The sequence below is a fragment of the Rhineura floridana genome, chromosome 4, assembly GCF_030035675.1.
Source record: "Rhineura floridana isolate rRhiFlo1 chromosome 4, rRhiFlo1.hap2, whole genome shotgun sequence".
In the NCBI taxonomy this organism is placed as follows: domain Eukaryota; kingdom Metazoa; phylum Chordata; class Lepidosauria; order Squamata; family Rhineuridae; genus Rhineura; species Rhineura floridana.
The window spans coordinates 142,789,359-142,810,169 of record NC_084483.1 but is presented as its reverse complement, the minus strand read 5'-3'; the positions used below and the strand labels follow the sequence as shown (position 1 = coordinate 142,810,169).

The following is a 20,811-nucleotide window of genomic DNA, read 5'->3' as shown; positions in this document are numbered from 1 at the left end:
AGCAGAGGCACCCAAGGCGGAATGGTCAAAGCTGAGACACCAAACTAAGATGCATCCAAACTCAGAGGAAGGCAATGGTAAATCACCTCTGAATACCTCTTACCACGAAAACCCTATGAACAGAGTATCCAAAATGCAACACGAGACAGTGCTGGAAGATGAGACCCCCCAGGTCAGAAGGCACTCACCGAACTACTGGGGAAGAACAAAGCACAAGTACAAGTACCGCTGTGACTAATGACGCAGCTGGGTCAAAGCCGAAAGGAAGCCCAGAGGCTGATGTGCACAGATGTGAAAGGAGAGTCCAGAGTTGTACAGCACACACAATAGGAACATGGATTGTGAGAAGCATGAACCAGGGAAAGTTAGAAATTGCCAAGCAAGAAATGGAATGTATCAACATTACAATACTTGGCATGAGTGAATTAAAATGGACGGGAATGGGACATTTTCAATTGGATAACTACAAAATATTTTATGCAGGAAATGAGAAATTAAGAAGAAACAGGGTTGCTTTAATAGTAAGAAGTGATGTAGCAAAAGCAATTAGACGCTATAGTGCAAGGTCTGAGCGAGTGATATCAATAAGTGGGAAACCTATCAACATAACTATCTTCCAAGTCTACACTCCAACGGCAAACGTAGAAGAAGAGGAATTGAAGAGATCTTACGCAGAAGAACAGGAAGAAATTAATCACACAACAAAACAAGATGTGCTGATAATCATGGGGGATAGGAATGCAAAAGTAGGAAACAGAGAAGAACTAGGAACTGTGGGGAAATGGGGCTTAGGAGATAGAAATGAAGCAGGAGAAGGACTTATTGAATTCTGTGAAGCAATAATTTGTTTCTTGCAAACACATTTTTTTAGCAACGGAAAAGACTACTGTACACGTGAACATCACCAAATGGTCAATATAGGAATCAAATTGATTATAAAATTGGTAGCAGAATATGGAGAAGTTGCATACTTACTGTGAAAACAAGACCAGGAGCAGACTGTGGTTCACATCATGAACTGGTAATATTGAAAATCAGAGTAAAGGTACAGAAGAACAACAAAGCAATCATCATTCCAAAATACAATTTAAATAACATCACAGAAGAATATAAAGATCAAATAAGGAACAGAATTGAGGCTTTATACTTAGTTGATAGAGAACCAGAAGAACTATGGAGTGAAGTCAGAGACATTATCAGGGACGAATGCAAAAAGACAATACCTCTAGTTAAAAAGAGAGAAAGACCTCAGTGGATGACTGAAGAAACTCTTCAAATGGTTAAAGAGAGAATGAAAGCAAAAGGAGATAGAAACACAGTTAGAACCCTAAATGCAACAGTACAGTGACTAGTATGTAGGGACAAAGAGAGCTATTACAATAGTTATTGTGTAGAAATAGAAGAGGACAACAAACAGGGAAGAACAAGAGCCCTATTCCAAATGATTAGAGAAATCAAAGGGAAATTTAAACCAAGAGTAGGGATGTTGAATAATCAACAGGGAACACATTGACTGACGGAGATGAAAGAAAAGGAAGATGGAAGCAATACACTGAAGAACTCTATAAAAGAGATGCAAGGATAACAGATTCATTCATGGAGGAACTGTATGAAGAAGACTCAGAAATTTTAGAATGTGAGGTGAAAGCTGCTCTTAAAATACTTGGAAGAAACAAATCACCAGGAATAGACGGCATACTAAAAGAGTTGTTACCAGCTACCGAGACTGAATCTGTCCAAATTTTGAGAAAAATTTGTCAACAAATATGGAAAACTAAACAATGGCCCACAGACTGGAAGAGTTCAATAGACATCCCAATTCCATAAAAGGGGATCCCAGGGAATGCAGCAATTATCAAACTATTGCCTTAATATCCCATGCAAGTAAAGTAATGCTCAAGATTCTACAACAAAGGCTGTCAATATATATGGAGTGAGAAATGCCAGACATCCAAGCTGGATTTAGAAGGGAAGAGGCACCAGAGATCATATTGCAAACATATGTTGGATAATAGAACGGACCAAGGAATTTCAGAAGAAAATCACCCTGTGCTTTATATATTACAACAAAGCCTTTGATTATGTAGATCATGAAAAACTATGGAATGCTTTAAAAGAAATGGGGGTACCACAGCATCTGATTGTTCTGATGCGCAACCTATACTCTGGACAAGAGGCTACTGTAAGGACAGAATATGGAGAAACTGATTGGTTCCCCATCAGAAAGGGTGTGAGATGGGTGTATTTTATCACCCTATTTGTTTAATCTATATGCAGAACATATCATATGGAAAGAGGGACTGGACCAAAATGAAGGAGGTGTGAAAATTGGAAGGAGAAATATCAGTAATTTAAGATATGCAGACTGTCATGATGATGGGGGTTGGGATGGATGATTCCTGTGGGTCCCTTTTCCAGCCTCTAATTTGGAATCCCATGCCTTGGGGCTGGCTCTGCTGGCCAGATGAATTTCCTTTGTTAAACAAATAGAGTGGCCAGGTAGGATAATGGGATTATTGGTTGCCCAGCAACTGGTGAATGGGCCAGGAAGACCCTTTTGTCATTGAAACTCTTCAGGAGGGCACCTCCCCCGGAGCCCAGGAGAGGCTTGTAGTTTTAGTGTGTCTGGAGAATGCTTGGAAACTGGAGGCAGGCAGAGAGGCAGGCTCTCTGCATCACGGCTATAGGATGCCTCCTGTAACCCAGATGGAAAAACTGGATATTGGACTGCCGATGCATTGAACCCCCTCCATCTTAAGCTCAGGTTGAAATGTGTGTAAATAAATAAACCATATTTCAGAAAGACACCGCAGTCTCCGCTGACCTTCTTTCCAAAGGAAACCAAACCCTGGGGGAGCGCAGGGACCCCTGAGATCTCACCGCTCGGAGATTGGGGAGGCGCACAACACTGGTGTTAGCAGTGGGATTGAGTTTTCTGGGAGAAGCATTGGGAGCAAGGTGTGCCTGAGTCAAGATGGAGGGGATAACAGCAACCCTCCTGGAACAGATGAGATTTATGTTCCAGCAGTATAGCCAAGAGGACCATCAGCAGAGGCAATGGGAATGGGAGCACTGGCAACGTATGGGGGAGATCACTGGAAGCTTCTTGGGAGAGGAAAAGGAGACCCTATGTGAGGAGGTGAGAGCCCTGCCTGATCAGCCGCTACAAGTAGTCAAGAGTGACCCAGGAGTCCAGCTGCAGAGCACCCAGACTGGGGTGGCTAAAGAGATCCAGAAAGTGGATGGGCAGCTGGAGGGATTGGACTGTGAGGAGTTGCAGTCAGTAGCGGAGAAAGGAGCTGTGACTGTCCAGGAGCCTGCCAGGGGACAAGATAGCAAAAAGCTGGAAGTAAAGCCCCAAGAGTTTAAGGGGGACAGGATGGAAAATGGAGAGGAAGATGCCTTGGAAGAAAGTGAGAAAGAGGATGGAGAAGAGATGCTGCTGATAGATTTCTCTGCTCCCTGTGTGCCTGCTGTTAAAGAAGTAGTGCAGGAGGAAGAAAAGGCCTTGGAGAAAGGTGAACTAGAGGCTGGAGAAGAGCAGCTGTCTATAGATTTCTTCGCCCTGTGTGTGCCAGCTGTGGAAGAGAAAGTGCAGGAGGAAAAGCCTGAGGTGGGAGTGCAAGTCCAAGAGGAACTCCCAGCACCTGGAGAGATGGGTGAGATAAAATCCCCAAATTGACTTTGCCCCTTGGGTGCCCCATAATGATCTTATAGGGTGGGATGCAGCTCCTATGATGGGTGCAGTCCCTGGGCAAATTCCAGCAGTGAGAGGCACCCAGCGCCCTATGAGTTTGGAGGGCAAGAGACACTGGGAGGGTTACCTGCCTCTGTTTGGGCCCATGTTTCACACTGGAGATGGTGAGGGAGAACAGAGAAGATTTCTTTCTGCCAACCTGGGTGGGCTAGGCCAGCTGGTCCTGAAGAAGATGCCCCCAGATAAAGACTTGTGGCAGGACTTTGATTTGGAGTTTGGGGCAGGATATGAAGTGGACTGGCTTAAAGACTTTTCCTAGAGAAGAGAGTGGGAAGAAAATGGCTACAGCCTGCCATGTGCTGATGAGGAAACAAATCTGTTCCTGGAGAGGAGTCCCAAGACCCTGTAGGCAACAGCAGGGATGAGCTTGGACTGGGAACTCCATGAAGCCCCAAGATAAAGGGCCATGTGGCCAACCGCATGGTTTGGGGTGGGGGTTGTGCTTATGGGACTGTGTACTGATGGGACTATGTACTGATCTGCTGTAGGAATTTTTCTGATGGTTTTAGTATTGCCTTTTGAAATGCTGTTTTGTGCTTTTGCATGTGTGTGGGGATATGAGCTGTTTAATGATTTCTTAGAAATTATGTTGATAGTTTTTTTGTAATAGGGTTTTAATGTTAAGATTTACTATTCTGTGACTGTTGGATTGTGGGTGTATGTACAACTGTTTGGGGGAGCAAGGGAAAATGTGCATGTGGTTGAGGGCATGCAGGTCTGGGACAGACCTTTTTCAGGGAAGGGTGTAGTGTTATCAGGAGGGGGGTTGGGATGGATGATTCCTGTGGGTCCCCTTTCCAGCCTCTGATTTGGAATCCCATGCCTTGGGGCTGGCTCTGCTGGCCAGATGAATTTCCTTTGTTAAACACATAGAGTGGCCAGGTAGGATAATGGGATTATTGGTTGCCCAGCAACTGGTGAATGGGCCAGGAAGACCCTTTTGTCACTGAAACTCTTCAGGAGGGCACCCCCCTCTGGAGCCCAGGAGAGGCTTGTAGTTTTAGTGTGTCTGGAGAATGCTTGGAGACTGGAGGCAGGCAGAGGCAGGCTCTCTGCATCATGGCTATAGGATGCCTCCTGTAACCCAGATGGAAAAACTGGATATTGGACTGCTGATGCATTGAACCCCCTCCATCTTAAGCTCAGGTTGGAATGTGTGTAAATAAATAAACCATATTTCATAAAGACACTGCAGTCTCCACTGACCTTCTTTCCAAAGGAAACCAAACCCTGGGGGAGCGCAGGGACCCCTGGGATCTCACTGCTCAGAGATTGGGGAGGCGCATGACACAGACAATACCATACTACTAACAGAAACCAGTAAATATTTGAAATGAATGCTGATGAAAGTTAAAGAGCAGGACAAAAATACAAAGGCAGGACTACAGCTGAACAAGAAGACTATAGTAATGACAACAGAAGATTTATGTAACCTTAAAGTTGACAACAAGGACATTGAACTTGTCAAGGTTTATCAATACCTCGGCACAGTCATTAACCAAAATGGAGACAATAGTCAAGAAATCAGAAGAAGGCTAGGACTGGCGAGGGCAGCTATTAGAGAACTAGAAAGGGTCCTCACATGCAAAGATGTATGACTAACACTAAAGTCAGGATCATTCAGACCATGGTATTCCTGATCTCTATGTATGGATGTGAAAGTTGGACAGTGAAAAAAGTGGATAAGAGAAAAATCAGCTCATTTGAAATGTGGTGTTGGAGGAGAGCTTTGTGCATACCATGGACCACAAAAAAGACAAATAATTGGGTGTTAGAACAAATTAAACCAAAACAATCACTAGAACAGCCTTTCCCAACCAGTGTGCCTCCAGATGTTGTTGGACCACAATTCCCATATTTCCTGACCATTGGCAATGCTGGCTAAGGCTGATGGGAGTTGTGGTCCAACAACATCTGGAGGCACACTGGTTGGGAAAGGCTGCACTAGAAGCTAAAATGATGAAACTGAGGTTATCATACCTTGAACACATAATGAGAAGACATGATTCACTAGAAAATAGAATGATGCTGGGAAAAACAGAAGGGAGTAGAAAAAGAGGAAGGCTAAACAGATGGATTGTTTCCATAAAGGAAGCCATAGACCTGAACTTACAAGATTTGAACAGGGTGGTTCATGAAAGAATCTATTGGAGGTCACTGATTCATAGGGTCGCCATCAGAGCTTGGAAAAGTTACTTTTTTGAACTACAATTCCCATCAGCTCAATCCAGTGGCCATGCTGGCTGGGGTTGATGGGAGTTATAGTTCAAAAAAGTAACTTTTCCAAACTCTGGTCACCATACAGGGCCGGCCCCAGGCACGCAGGGGCCCTTGGGCATCAGCTTGCGCTGGGCCCTGGCGTGTGCACGTGTGTGCATGCATGCGTGTGGACCCCCCATGCCCCCACCTACCTGTCTCTGCTTCACCTTCCCCTGGAGCTACAGGGGCCCCTCCCCTTCCACGATCCACAGCAACAGCTGCAGATCGCAGGGCAGGAGCTTCCACCTGCCCACCATTCCCTCACCCCACCTACCTGTCTCCTATCTTTTAGCATTGCCATTAACCAAGATGGCGGACATGGTTTCACTAAGGGGATGAAGCCTCCACCGCCATCTTGGTTGATGGCACGCGTGCGTGCTATGCACATGCATCTCTGCCATCAACCAAGATGGTGGCAGGGGCTTCAGCACCTTAGGGAAACCTCGGCCGCCATCTTCAGTTCAGTTTAGTCTTTTTGCTATAGAAGGGGAGGGAAGTTTTCCACATCTTTTCCCCTCTCCCATGATTTTTCATGCCCTCCACATTGTTTCATATGAAAAACTTTAGTGAATTTGTAATTATTGAACTAATTGCCATTATTTATATCCAAGATCCATGACAAAGGAATGGCAAACATCAGAGAACCATAGCTAGCCTTTTATGAAGAGTGGACTCTGGAGGAAAGAGATGGAAGGAATTCCCCACAGGTTAATAGCTAAAGAGTCAGAGAAAATGATGAATTTTGGGTATTCAAGAAATGTATTGCACAGTTAGACATGTTTAACTACAGGACTTCCTCGAAATGCAAGTCAAACACTCTCTGTCAATAGGTCTGACATCTGGTTACACCTGTGCTTTTTCACATATTTTATGAGTATGGACTACTATAAGACCATGCTGCATCAATCAGATGGAGCTGCAAAAGTCACAGACAGATACATAGATACATAGAAAGAAAGACAGATAGAAGTAAGGGCAATAAAACTGTCAAAATTTGAATTTACAGCTAGGACCGGCAACAAAACATTACCTGCATACACACCATACGTTTAAAGTACCCCCCAAAAAGCATCCTGGAAACTGTCAGTTTTTAAGGATGCTGGGAATTATAGCTCTTTGTGGGGTAAACTATAGTTCTCAAGCTTTTGGGAGGTGTGTGCTTTAAATGTATGGTGTGTACACAGCCACAGTGTAGAGTGCTTCAGGATTCCAGTGACTCATTCCATTTCCCATCTCCTGGTTTTCTGTAGCCCTTCACAATGGTCAGCTAGCATTATGTGGCTGCTAAGCACACTCAGTTCTTTTAGGGACTGTTTTTTACCAAGAAGATTTTTTGTACTTTTGCAGACGTTGGGTTCTCCAACCCTACTGGTATATCCTTTTTGTGTGTGGATGGTCCCATTTGGCTACATAAGCTATGGGTCTCAGAGCTTGAATACTGGAAATAGAGGGAATAAGTAGGACCTGAAACAAAATGTGTGGAATATACCTGTAAAGTGCTTTGTTCAGTCACCCATTCCTTCCCTTACAATACTCCATTCCATTTGCCTTTCACCTGGTTTTCTGTTTATCTTCCCCCCCCCGCAAATCAGCACTACGTGGCTCTGTCCTCGATTGGCTGACTTGGGGGGGGGGGCTTTCGATTTGTTTCCCTAATGATGTTTTGTACTTCTACAAAACCTGAGGTTCCCCCAAGCCTAACTTATATCTTTGTTTGATATAAATGCAGTTATTAGAGATATCCATTAGATATTTTAAAGCTAATGATGTAGGCTCTAATCTATGAAAGTGTATGCAACAATACATTTGTTAGTTTTTAACATGCCATGGTATCCAGTTGTTTTTACATTATATATTTTTATTTTTAAAAAATATATAATTGTATATATAGTTTTTAAAAAAGAAACATCTCATGCTAAAAACTTACCTTATTGATAGTCATACATGTTCTTCCAGTGGTGGAAGGCTGCAGTTCAATTGTCATAATACCTGTTGAACTCTGCCTGCAGGGAAATACCTCCCATAAATACAGACATATTTCACAGACACTTAAAATTAGTCATTAACATAATACATATACATTTGTTTCCAAATTAATGTTTATTTCATTATCTGTTTCCAAAATTCTACTCCACAAATCTAAGTTTTTAAGAGTTCAATCCTGTGCTTGAGATTCTCTGGCTGAGGGGCTCTAGGATCCGATGAAAGCCCTGCAATGCTGGCAGAATTTAAGATATGTCGCTGGCATGACAAGTATGCCAGCAGAACACTATACCAGCAGAACACTATGCCAGCAGAGCTGTTCCATGAGCAAAGATGAAAGTGAGGCAGCCAAAACAGGATGGAAATGAGGATTGGACATGGCTGGCACAAGGGAGGAGCACATGTAATGCCAAATCTTATACTACTCCAATCTACGACCACACTTCTGTAAACAGCAGAACTTTATATCAGCCTTGGATCTGGTATAAGAAATTTCCCTCCAATTGTCAAAACATTAGCTCCAATGTTTTTGTGAGTCCACGCCCACTCCCTCCTCCTCATTTCCTGTTGACTCCCCTTCTGCAAGCCTGCAGCAAAGTGCCTTTTTTTCTTTCCCCCCTAACTTGTGCAAAAAAGCATAACACTGTTCAACAAATATTTGTATTTCTGCTGGATTCTGAAAATCGCACTTGAAGACTTATTTTTTTAAAAATGAAACTTACCCTGGAACAAACTGAGCATGCTCGGTTGCCAAGGTAACTAGAGGAAGTGGTAATTTGACCTTAAGAGGGCATGGTCATTAGGAAGCTGCGTGACTGACCCTTTCCCTTCAGTGTAAATGGAAAACAGTGAATTGGAAGGTAGGAATGTGAACCTTTAAACTCTATTGCGATGGGAAAACCTTCGTCTTTAAAACGGAGTTCAGCTCCCATGTGAATGAGCCCGAGGTAAGGGGAAGGCTGAGGAGATGAAGAGGCAAGGAAGAAGAGGGAAGGCTGAGGAGGAGGAGAAAGGAAACGAGATAATACAGTCTGCCATTCTTAGGCAGTGCATTGTCTTGCTACAACTGTTGCCTTAAGCCAGCCTTTCCCAACCAGTATGCCTCCAGATGTTGTTGGACCACAATTCCGATCTTTCCTGACCATTGGCAATGCTGGCTGAGGCTGATGGGAGTTGTGGTCCAACAACATCTGGAGGCACACTGGTTGGGAAAGGCTGCCTTAAGCACTTAAGTAGCAGCACACTCTCTCAACCCCTCACAAACACTGACTGTACATGTAGGTTCAGAGACTAGGTGCTCTGGCTGCTGACAACTGCTCCATGATGTGTCTGATTGCTGTCTGCAGCAGCAGCTCAGTGGTTAGGGAACTGCTTTGTGCTGTTTTTAGTTTATAATTGAACCCTGGGAGCTCCCTCTCTTTTGTTCCTGCTGGAGACCATATTGTCAAATAGAAATCGTTTTAGATCAGTATTCTGGAGAAACCCTTTTAAATTATATACTGTGCCAAGAAAAAATAAAATCCTGTCCTAATAAGTCACACAATTCTGATATGCACGTTTTTCAGAGTTATGCACATTGCAAGCTATGGCTTGAATCCAAACTAGTTCTTGGAGCCTAATCAGACTTTAGATCAGCTCCTCATGTCATATGGCAGGTTGTGTTTCAAACTGAGAGAAATTAAAAAACAGGCTGCAATGTGTCACAGAAAAATCAAGCTGTTCAAAGTGGGTTTTTTTTTTAAAAAAAGTGGGTATTAGTGCAAGCCTCTTGCTTTAGGGTGCATACAGACATGCATAGTTAGACAGGCAAAATGTTGTCCCAATCTTCAAAAAGGGAAAGAGGAAGATCTGGGAAACTATTGACCAGTCAGTGTGGTCAGATTCAAGGGCAGACACTAGAAAAGATTATAAAGTTCATTTAAAAGTATCTTGATAACAATGCAGTTATTGATAGGAGCGAGCATGGATTTGTCAAGAATAAATCCTGCCAGACGAATAATCTCTCTCTTTTTAATCAGTTTACTAACTTTGTGGAATTTGGGGATGCTGTGAGTGTAATTTATCTTAATTTTAGAAAAGCATTTTACAAAGTTCTCCATGATATTTTGGTTAATAAACTGGTTAAATGTGGACTACATAATAGTAGTGTCAGGTGACTCACAGCTGGCTGGAAAACTATACTCCAGAGAGTACTAATCAATTGTTCTTCATCAAACTGGAGAGAGATTTTGCATGTGGTACCTCAGAGCTCTAGCCTGGATCCAGTTTTCTTCAATCAGTTATATAGATGAAAGGGGTGGAGGGAATTTTTATGAAATTTGCAGTTGGCATAAAACAGAGAGCTAGCTATCCAGCACCGCGGAATGACAGAATTGAAAGGTGGACCAAAAGTAACAAAATAAAACTCCAACAGAGATATATTGAGTTTTGCATTTATGCATTTTAAAATGTACAGGTATAGGATGGGTGCGATACATGGTTCGGCTGGCAGTTGTTCAGGGTTCTCACAATAGCTGAACATGAGTCAGCAAAGTGATTCAACCACAAAAAGGCTAATTTGATATTAGATTGCCTCAAAAGAGTAAAAGTTTCCAACTAATAGAAAGTAATTCCACTTTATTCTGCACTAATCAGACCTCATGTGAATTCTGGGCACCCCAGTTTAAGAATAAGAATGGGGTGATGATGGTCAGAAGTAAAGAGAACAAATCCTATGAGGACAGGCTGAAGGAACTGGGTATACTTAGCCTGCAGAAGACTGAGGGGGACATGATAGCACTCTTCAAATACCAGAAGAGCTGTCACAAAGAAGATGGCAAAGATTTGTTCTCTGCTGCTCCAGAAGACAGAACTAGATCTAATGGGCATAATGATGGTAGATTTTTTGTTGAACATTAGGAGAAATTTTTGACAGAGCAGTTTGATAATTGAACCAATTACCTAAAGGGGGTTGTGGGTTCTCTCTCTCTAGAGGTCTTAAAGAAGAGGCTAAACAGCCATCTATTGGGGATGCTTTAGCTCTGGGTTTCCTGAAAGCAGGGATTAGATGGCTAGTAAAGGACTAGATGGCCTACAAAGTACAGAACCTCTGTCCCCTGAACCAGGGGTCACTATCCTTTTTGGCATGTGGACACCTTTGAATTTTAAATGAGTGCTGAGGATGCTATCTTCTCTGCTCACCTTTCTCTACCCCCTCCCTGAATTAGCCTCTCCCCCACCCCCAAAAGGCAGAAAGAATGTGTGTGCATTAGGTCGATGAAATTGGAGTATGTATCAGACTCTCTGATCATTCACAAGTCTGCTGTCTTTGTGGACCAATCCTGAAATCTATGAACTTCAGATGCTTTTCCGGATACCAGATTTTTACCACACTTTATATATGTTAAAGCCAGCCTGCTTTGCTTGTTAACTTGAAACTGACTAGCAGAAGAGAGGGAGAATGTGTCTGAAATTGATCAGCCTGTCCTTGCTTGCTCGTTCTCTCCACCCAGTGCTGAATGTGTGAGTGAGTGTGTATGTGGGGAACAGCTGCAGCACTAGGGTACTGGAAAAGACCTGTCCTGGAGTGAGTACTGGGTGCTTGCTTGCTTGCTGATCTGCACTTCTGTCTCTTGAGACAGCTGATGTCCCTGGTAAGTGCTGTAAGGACTGGGACCTCCTTCCTGACCTTGAATCCAGAAACAGGCTGCAGTCAATCTTTCACCAAAGGGGGTCATCCTTTAGGGAGCCCCGAGGGTAGGAGTGCTACCTGTTCTATTTTAAAAAAAAACAATCTAGAGAAGACTAGTAGTGGGAAGGGTGTAAGGCGCATGTGTAGTTTCTTCATAGGGTGAAAGGGTGCAAGTCTGTGCAGTGAACTATATGATAAGAGAAAGTCACCATATGGCTTCAGAGTGAGAGTTTGCAACTGGCAGAAGGCTAGCCCTCCCAGGGTGTGAGATAGGGGGCAGTAGATGTGCCACCTGTGAAAGATATTAAGTGAGTCTGCCTGTTCTCAATTATCGCAAAGGTGTACTGGGATAACTGGTTCTGGTAGGTTTTGTTGGTGGACTTTTCTTGTGTCCATATCATGTGTTTAAGAGGAATCTTAGTAAGGAGGGACATGAGTTATGTCACCCCAAGTTCAGTGATCATGGGGAAAGGGAGGTACAGCCATGGGGAGATGATGAGCTACCACAGACGATGAAGGCAAGGCTATCTATGCCTTGTTCCTCACTCCCACTCCTCCCAAAGACAGGTTCCTCACTGCTCATCTGCTGTACCCACTGGCCTGTGTGTGCTGTTATTTAACACCAGATCAGTACACAGTAAGACCATTAATCCATGATTTGATCATGGATGAGGGTGCCGATTTGGTGTGTATTACTGAGACCTGGGTCAGTGAGCTGGGAGTAGTTGATCTGACCCTGTGTTGCCCACCTGGATACTCAGTGCAACACCAGCACAGACTGCAGGGACATGGGGGAGTGGTTGCTTTGGTCTACAGAATTTCCATCTCTGTCATCAGAAAACCACTCTGTCTTAGAGCTGGCTATGAGGGCCTGCACCTCGTGTCAGGCCAAAGAGACAGGAAACTAGAATTATTGCTGGTATGCTGTCCACTTTGCTGCCCAGCAGCTTCTCTGACCAAACTGATGGAGGCTGTCTCGGCTGTGGTATTGGAGGAGCCCAGAATGATAGTCCTGGGTGATTTCAATGTCCATGCTGAGGCTCCCTCTAGTGTTCCGGCTTGGGATTTCATGGCCTCTATTATGGCCATGGTGCTATCTCAAATTTTCACCAGTCTGACACACAGGGCAGGGCACACCCTCAACTTGGTTTTTGCTCCAGATGGAGGAAGGGGTTTTCTGGACATGGGGATGGTGGATATCACCCCATTGACATGGTGAGACCACTTCTTGGTGAAGTTTAGACTTACAGCTCCAATCCTCTCCTGAAGGGGTGGTGGACAGATTAATATGGTCCACCCACAGAGACTAATGGAACCCACTGGATTCCTGAATGTCCTCAGAGAGTTCCCAGTAGATAGAGCAGGTGACCCTGTTGAAGCCCTTGTCACCCTGTGAATCAACGAGACATGTTGGGCTCTTAACACAGTTGCCCTGAGCACCCTCTCTGGCATTGTGGAGCCCAGTTTGCACCTTGGTAGACCAGTAAACTAAGGGCAATGAAACAGGCTAGAAGACAGCTAGAGCACAAGTGGAACAAGTGCTGTGAGGCGTGTGGGATAAACGATACTGCCAAGCAGAGCTATGAAGAAATCACATCAGACTTTGAAGCTCTGGCAAGGAAACTCAAAGACTCAGGGAAACAGTTAGTTTTCTCATCCATCCTTCTGGTACTTAGAAAAGGAGCAGAAAGAGAAAGAAAAATACTCTGGGTGAATGATGTGAGGGATTTGGATTCTGGAACCACAGGCTACACTTCCTGGAAGATGGACTGCTGGCAAGTGATGGGTTGCACCTCACAAGGGCTGGGAAGAATGTGTTTGACCACAGCATGGAGAAATTCATCAGGAGAGCTTTAAACTGAATCCTAAGAGAGAGGGAGATGTAAACCTGGCAGTAACAACTAATAAAGGTTTGTGCACAGTAAGAGGAACTGAGAGAATGACTCTAATGTGGCCCAGTAATAATCTTCATAAAAATGTAGGAGAAGCCAGGACATATATCACATGGTGTTCGATATCTGTTTCTGCCCAGAGTATGGGAAACAAACAGGACGAACTTGAACTTTCAATACAGGAGAGTAAATACAACTTGATAGGTATAACTGAAACTTGATGGGATGACTCTCATGACTGGAATACAGCAATTGAAGGATGTAACTTGTTCAAAAAGAACAGAAGGAATAGAAAGGGAGGCAGAGTCACACTATATGTTAAAAATATATATCCCTGCACAGAAATACAGGAGGATGAGTTTGTAACTCCACCGAGAGTATCTGGATTAAAATGAATGGGGCAAGGAATAAAAGGAACTTGGTAGTTGAAGTCTACTACTGACCACCCAATCAAGGAGATGAGGATGAAACTTTTGAAAAGCACATTGCTAATGTTTCAAAGAGGCATGATGTAGTAGTAATGGGGGACTTAAATTACCCCAATATCTGTTGGAAGTAAAATTCTGCCAATCATGGCTCCTCCAAGAAATTCCTGACTTGTGTTGGGATAACGTTCTCCTACAGAAAGTGGAGAAAGGAACTAGAGGATCAACTGTCCTTGACTTAATTCTAACAGAGATGATGTAGTGAGTTACGGGAACTCTGGGGAAAGTGACCACTCTATACTAAATTTCCTGATTTTAAAGGAAGCAAAAGCTGAAAGTAGCCATACGCATACCCTGGACTTTAGGAAAGCCTATTTTAATTACTTCAGAACAATGCTAAATAAGGTTCTGTGGCAAGCAACCCTAAAGAGAAAAGGAGTCCAAGATGGGTTGGGAGTTTCTAAAAGAGGAAATTCTAAAGGTACAATGGCAAACAATTCCATCAAAGAAAAAAGGGGGAAGACAGCAGAAGAAGCCAATGTGGCTTCACAGAAAGCTTAGAGATGACCTGAAAACAAAAAAGGACACATACAGGTAGTGGAAGGAAGGCCAGACCACAAAGGAAGAGTGCAGACAGGTAGCATGGAATTGCATGGATGGCATTAGGGAGGCTAAAGGTGAGAATGAGTTGAGGTTCGTGCGAGATGCCAAAAGCAACAAAAAAGCTTCTTTGGGTACATCCATAGTAAAAGACTGAGAAAAGAAATGATGGTACAGCTACTAAATGGGGATGTCAAAATTATAACATCCATGGTAAAAGACAGAGAAAAGACATTTATTTATTTATTATTTGATTTGTATCTCGCCCTTCCTTCCAGCAGGAGCCCAGGGCGGTGGTACAGCTACTCAATGAGTATGGCAAAATGGTAACAGATGACAAAGAAAAGGCAGAAGTGCTCAATTCCTACTTTGGCTCAGTCCTCTCCCAAAAGACATTCCTTAGAAATGTGAAATTGAAGGAGCAGGATTGCAGCTTGAGATTGATAGACAAATGGTCAAGGAATACTTAATCACTTTGAATGAGTTCAAATCTGCAGAGCCCAATGAACTGCATCCTAGAGTATTGAAGGAACTGGCTGAAGAACACTCGGAACCACTGTCTATTATCGTTGCGAAATCATGAAGGATGGGTAAAGTGATGGATGACTGGAGGAGGGCTGATGTTGTCCCTATCTTTATAAAGGGCAAACAGGAGGAACCTGGGAACTATGGACCAGTCAGCCTGACATCGATCCCTGGTAAAATTTGGGAGCAGATTATAAAAGCAGTCAGTCAGTAAAGACCTTGAAAACAGTGCAGTGATTACTAGAAGCCAACATGGATTTATCAAGAACAAATCCTGCCAGACTAATCTTATCTCAGGTTTCGATTGGGTAACCTCCCTCGTAGACTGTGGGAATGCTGTGGACATAATATATCTCGACTTCAGCAAAGCTTTTGACAAAGTGCCTCATGATATTCTGATCAGCAAGCTAGCTAAATGTGGACTGGATGGAACAACTATTAGGTGGATCTACCGTTGGCTACAGAATCGTATTCAAAGAGTGCTTATCAATGGTTCCGTCTCAAACTGGGAGGAGGTAACAAGTGGGGTACCTCAGGGCTCGGTCTTGGGCCCAGTGCTCTTCAACATTTTTATTAACGACTTGGATGAGGAGGTGCAGGGAATGCTTATCAAATTTGCAGATGATACAAAATGGAAGGGACAGCTCATAGCTTGGAAGACAGAAACAAAATTCAAAGGGATCTTGATAGGCTGAAGCACGGAGCTGAAAACAACAGAATGAAATTTAACAGGGATAAGTGCAAAGTTCTACACCTAGGAAAAAGAAACCAAATGCACAGTTATAAGATGGGGGATACTTGGCTCAGCAAAACTAAATGCAAGAAGTATCTTGGGATTGTTGTTGATCACAAGCTGAATATGAGCCAACAGTGTGATGTGGCCGCAAAAAAGGCAAATCCTATTTTAGGCTGCATTAACAGACATATAGTTTCAAAATTGCATGAAGTATTGGTTCCCCTATATTCGGCACTAGTTAGGCCTTATCTTGAGTACTGTGTCCAGTTCTGGACACTGCAGTTTAAGACAGATGCAGACAAACTGGAACAGGTTCAGAGGGGGGCAACGAGGATGATCAGGGGACTTAGAAACAAAGCCCTCTGAGGAGAGACAGAAAGAACTCAGCATATTTAGCCTTGAGAAGAGAATACTGAGGGGAGATATGAGAGCCTTCTTCAAGTATTTGAAAGGTTGCCACACAGAGGAGGGCTGGAATCTCTTCTCGATCATCCCAGAGTGCAGGACACAGAGTTACAGGAAGTTACAGGAAGCCAGATTTCAACTAAACATCAGGAAAAACTTCCTGTTAGAGCAGTACGAGAATGGAACCAATTATCTAGGGAAGCGGTGGGCTGTCCAACACTGGAAGCAGCTGGAAAGCCAGCTGTCACATATGCTTTAATTTGGATTCCTGCATTGAGCAGGGGGTTGGACTCGATAGCCTTATAGGCCCCTTCCAACTGTATGATTCTACCTATAAAACCACCCCTGGCTGAAGTTCAGTATGGGATGAAGGAAGAACAGAAAGATGTACAGGGAGGCCTAAATCCCAGTGGTCCCTGTCAGAATTTGACTATAACAGCAGCATTACAACCACATCATAGTTAAAGCCCTTATGCATTATTCAGACAAGGACAAGGTGAGGTGGGGGGTTAGGCAGTGACACTTTGGGATTCAGAGCTGAATGTGCTTTGATCAGAGAACAGTTTGTGAATACTATTAAGACAGACTAAACATCTTTAACTGGATTTTGTGGGATCTATAAAGCTGGCACAATAATAGATTTCTACTGAAAGATGGGGTCTGTAAAAACCTGTATTAATATTCTGATATGTGCAAGTTTGAATGAACTATCTATAGTTGGAGCATATTCCTTGCAAAAAAAAAGTTGATTTACTTCATTTGAGAATACTGATTGATGCTTTGGAAGAACAAGGTGTAATTAATCAATGTCAAAGCTCCCATAATAGTAAAAAATATGGGATATCTTAAAGAAAAATTGTGATCTAGACTTGCACCAAACCCATGTTACTTCTTGTAGAATTGGGCCCCCAAATTAACAGCCACCAGGAAGGTTTCCATGATGGAATGTGGTCTTTGGGATTTAAAAAAAAAAGTTCCCCATCCCTACACTATTAACAATAAGCCTTCATTCGATGTGTTTGAGCTACTGGCTTTTCTGGAATTCAAATGTATCCAGTAAATTGCTATCAATTTTAATATTTTAACTGTCATTATACTTACATTGCATCTGCATACTCTGTCTCTTTTGAATAATCACGGTCATGATAAAGTGTTATAGTCTATAAGATATAATGAACAACAATAATAATCAACCAGTTAGTCCTAAAATACTGCATCTTAAAGGGTTATGTGCAGATAACATTACTCATTATACCAGAATAAAATGGGATATTAAAAACTGCAAGAACTACAAATTATACAAGATATAAATACCACCTATAAATTTGAATCCTGTACCATCAGTAAGATTGCGTGGAATATCTCTGAAAGGCTTTATAGATATACAACTTATTCATTATTTTATTTATTTATTAAATTTATATCCCACCTTTCCTCCCAGTATGAGCCCAGGGTGGTTTTATTTATTTATTGGATCCCAGAACTTGATTACATCAGTTCTTATTTAGTTGATTTTAAAAAAATGTTTCAATTGTGTGGACCCACCCTAGAAGGATTTGAGCTGCATAGTGTAGCTTTTGTTTGCCAGAATGGAGTGGAGGACACTCTGTTGACAGGAATGATCCTGCCTCTGGGAGTGACAGGCAGTATCCTTTCCAATCTTTTGCCTCCTCTCCAGTGGTAGGAGCCATCTCTCTCACCAGTAACCTTGTCTGTGGGTCTGATAGGCCATGGGTTTGGCTTGCTCTGCAGACCTTTCCTGTCTATGAAGATATTGTTTAAGTCCTCCTCTCCTGCTTGTTGTGTTGTGTGAGTGTAGATCTTTTCCACTTCCCATCCTTCTGCCTGTGTCCCCTTGAGCTTTGGTTTAAATCCCATTCTCCCCTATTCCCCTGCTGTTCTGGGGCTAGGAGAGGTAGGGGTAGCAGGCTTGGTGGGTGGATGTGTCTCTTTTTGGATTTTATGTTACAGCAACTAGGCCTGGTATATATGGGTGATGGAGGGCTGTGCTGACTAGCAAATGGTCTTTGTGCTCCTGTTCTTCCTTGCTGCCTGTATTGTGGGCGTAACTGTGATTTTAGCAGGAACATCATTTTAGATCTTGGTTTGCTTCTGGGAGCTTTTTTTGGTGGGAATACCATTTTGTTTTGGTCCCACTTCTGCTTTTTTTGGTGGGAGCACTATTTTGAAAGGCGCTTACCCATTTACTCTCTGCTTTACCACATCTCCCCCTTTTTCCAGTGTGGATGTTTTGGTCTTTACTGCTGCCTCACAGCTTGCTCTGGCCTTCTTGGAGGTGGACACCCAGTGTGCAGTCACCCTGAGGGTAGATTTTGTGTGTGTGTGTGTGTTCTCTACCCACCCTCTCATCCTTTGAATGGTCTAGTATCATGTGGCTGCAGCAGGCAGTGCCTACTAAGAAGGTAATAGGTGGGTTGACCTGTGGTCACTGGGGGAGAGGCTGGCTTTAGACACTCCTTCCTGTCAAGAGGCTAATAGGCCAGTGCACCTCTCTTCCTGCTCTGCACAGAGTCCCCCCCCTTTTCTGAGGTTTGCTAGCCTTCTCATATCCAGGACCTTTTCTCAGTCTTTCTGAATGGCTGCCTGCTTCTTTTCACTTCTATTCTCCTGTAGAGGTTGTTTAGGGGGGTGTTTGCTTGGTATTTTCTCCATTTCTTGAACATAATAATTGGTTTCGGCATGGGGCAATGAAACATCTGGGTCTGGTTGCTCAAGATATCTGATTCACATAAGTCTGTGGTCTCTGGGTCGAGCCATAGCGTCTCAGTGACTTCTGGGTTATCAAGGCCTGTCCAAGACACGGCAGAGGCCTCGGTTATTGGTAGCCGACATGGAAAGCTCCCACCAGCTAAGGCAGCCTTTCCCAACCAGTGTGCCTCCAGATGTTGTTGGACCACAACTCCCATCAGCCTCAGCCAACATAGCCAATGGTCAGGAAAGATGGGAATTGTAGTCCAACAACATCTGGAGGCACACTGGTTGGGAAAGGCTGAGCTAAGGAGTTTCCAATGTCTTTTTCAAGCTTGTGGCCTGGTATCTCTCAGGGACTTAGAGAGGCCATTCTGCCATGTTCCACTCCACCTTAGGTGATCAGTGAGAAGGGGCTCTTTCTGTGGAATAGCTTGAGGTAGTTGCTCTGCAAGAGCACTTGTTCCTTCTGATGTGATAGCACTCTTCAAGTACATGAAAGGTTGTCACATAGAGGAGGGCCGGGATCTCTTCTCGATCGTCCCAGAGTGCAGGACACGGAATAATGGGCTCAAGTTGCAGGAAGCCAGATTTCGACTGGACATCAGGAAAAACTTCCTAACTGTTAGAGCAGTACGACAATAGAACCAATTACCTAGGGAGGTGGTGGGTTGTCCAACACTGGAAGCTGCTGGACAGCCAGCTGTCGACTATGCTTTAATTTGGATTCCTCCATTGAGCAGGGGGTTGGACTCGATGGCCTTATAGGCCCCTTCCAACTCTATGATTCTATGAAATCTATCTATCTTATGTTTTCTTGCCTCTTTGGTGAGAGCACGCAAAGTGTTCAGCTTTCAGTGGAGGTGTCTTCGGCTGAGGCTGCCAGGAATCCTCCAGTCTGTGGTCTTTGCAAGACCTTTCCTTCTGCTGCCACTAAACTGGCCACAGTGCCCTTTCACTAGTCATTTGAGGATTTTTGGGATGTGGAATTGGCACATCCCAGTAAGTCTAATAATGTTCCCAAACTACCAGGAGGCATTGCTTCCTTCCTGATAAGGTAATGCAGCATTTAGGATTTCCTTCAGTGGATCACCTTGTGGCCATTTGGCATCTAACATTGCCATCCCCCCAGAAAGGGAGGGGCCCAAGAGATCCTTGCAATAAGCACATTGACTGGGCTCTTTGACATAGCTTTGAGGTGGATGCTGTGGCCTTCAGGGCTGCAGTGACCTCAATTTTCACTAGGGCTATTTTCATGTGGGTTGAGGAATTGGGGGCTATGGAGGTATGGAAATAGAGGATTATGGGTATCCGAATCCTTGGTTCTGCTTGTGAATGTATATAGAAGGTCAGAATGTCAGTGTATGTAGGAAGAGAGCAATAAACTGCAAACCAACGAAAACAAGCAAAGAGCACAATTAGCATGTCTCTGCTATTTCCTTTATCCTTGAAGTATCAACTTCTAGGTGCAACACTGCCAGCTAATACTAACTCCCTAACAAAGTTGCCATAGTAATTTACTGATAACAGAATGAGGATCAAAGCAATTCCTTTGTTCTCGCCTTAGCTATTACACATGCTCCAAATGTATGAATATAAGTTTCTCTTGCTTAAGTTCTGTTACTGAAAAAACTATAAAATGCCTGCACCAGGTGCTGAGAGGTAGAGTCTGTAGTAGATTTCCAGGTTTCTGCTTGGCTCTCCAGCACTGTATCTTTGAATAAACTTGAGATCTGCTTCTGTGCAAATTGCCTCAGAGTGAATTCCTCCACAGAATATGTTCCTAAATTCCTGAATTATTCTTTGAAAAGGATCTCTCATGCTTCAGCCCTCTCAGTGGATGCCTCACT

At 43.5% G+C, this 20,811-nt stretch overlaps 1 protein-coding gene across 1 annotated transcript in view; it reads right to left on the bottom strand.

Moving 5' to 3' along the window:
• The window catches only part of CATSPERE (catsper channel auxiliary subunit epsilon), a 236,210-nt gene that overhangs the window by 66,274 nt on the left and 149,125 nt on the right, over positions 1–20,811 (bottom strand). The window contains exons 12-13 of the mRNA XM_061626112.1: positions 17,354–17,412; positions 7,944–8,019 (exon numbers count right to left, since the gene is read on the bottom strand). Coding sequence (XP_061482096.1) covers positions 7,944–8,019; positions 17,354–17,412 — 135 coding nt within the window. The remainder of the gene's footprint in view (positions 1–7,943; positions 8,020–17,353; positions 17,413–20,811) is intronic.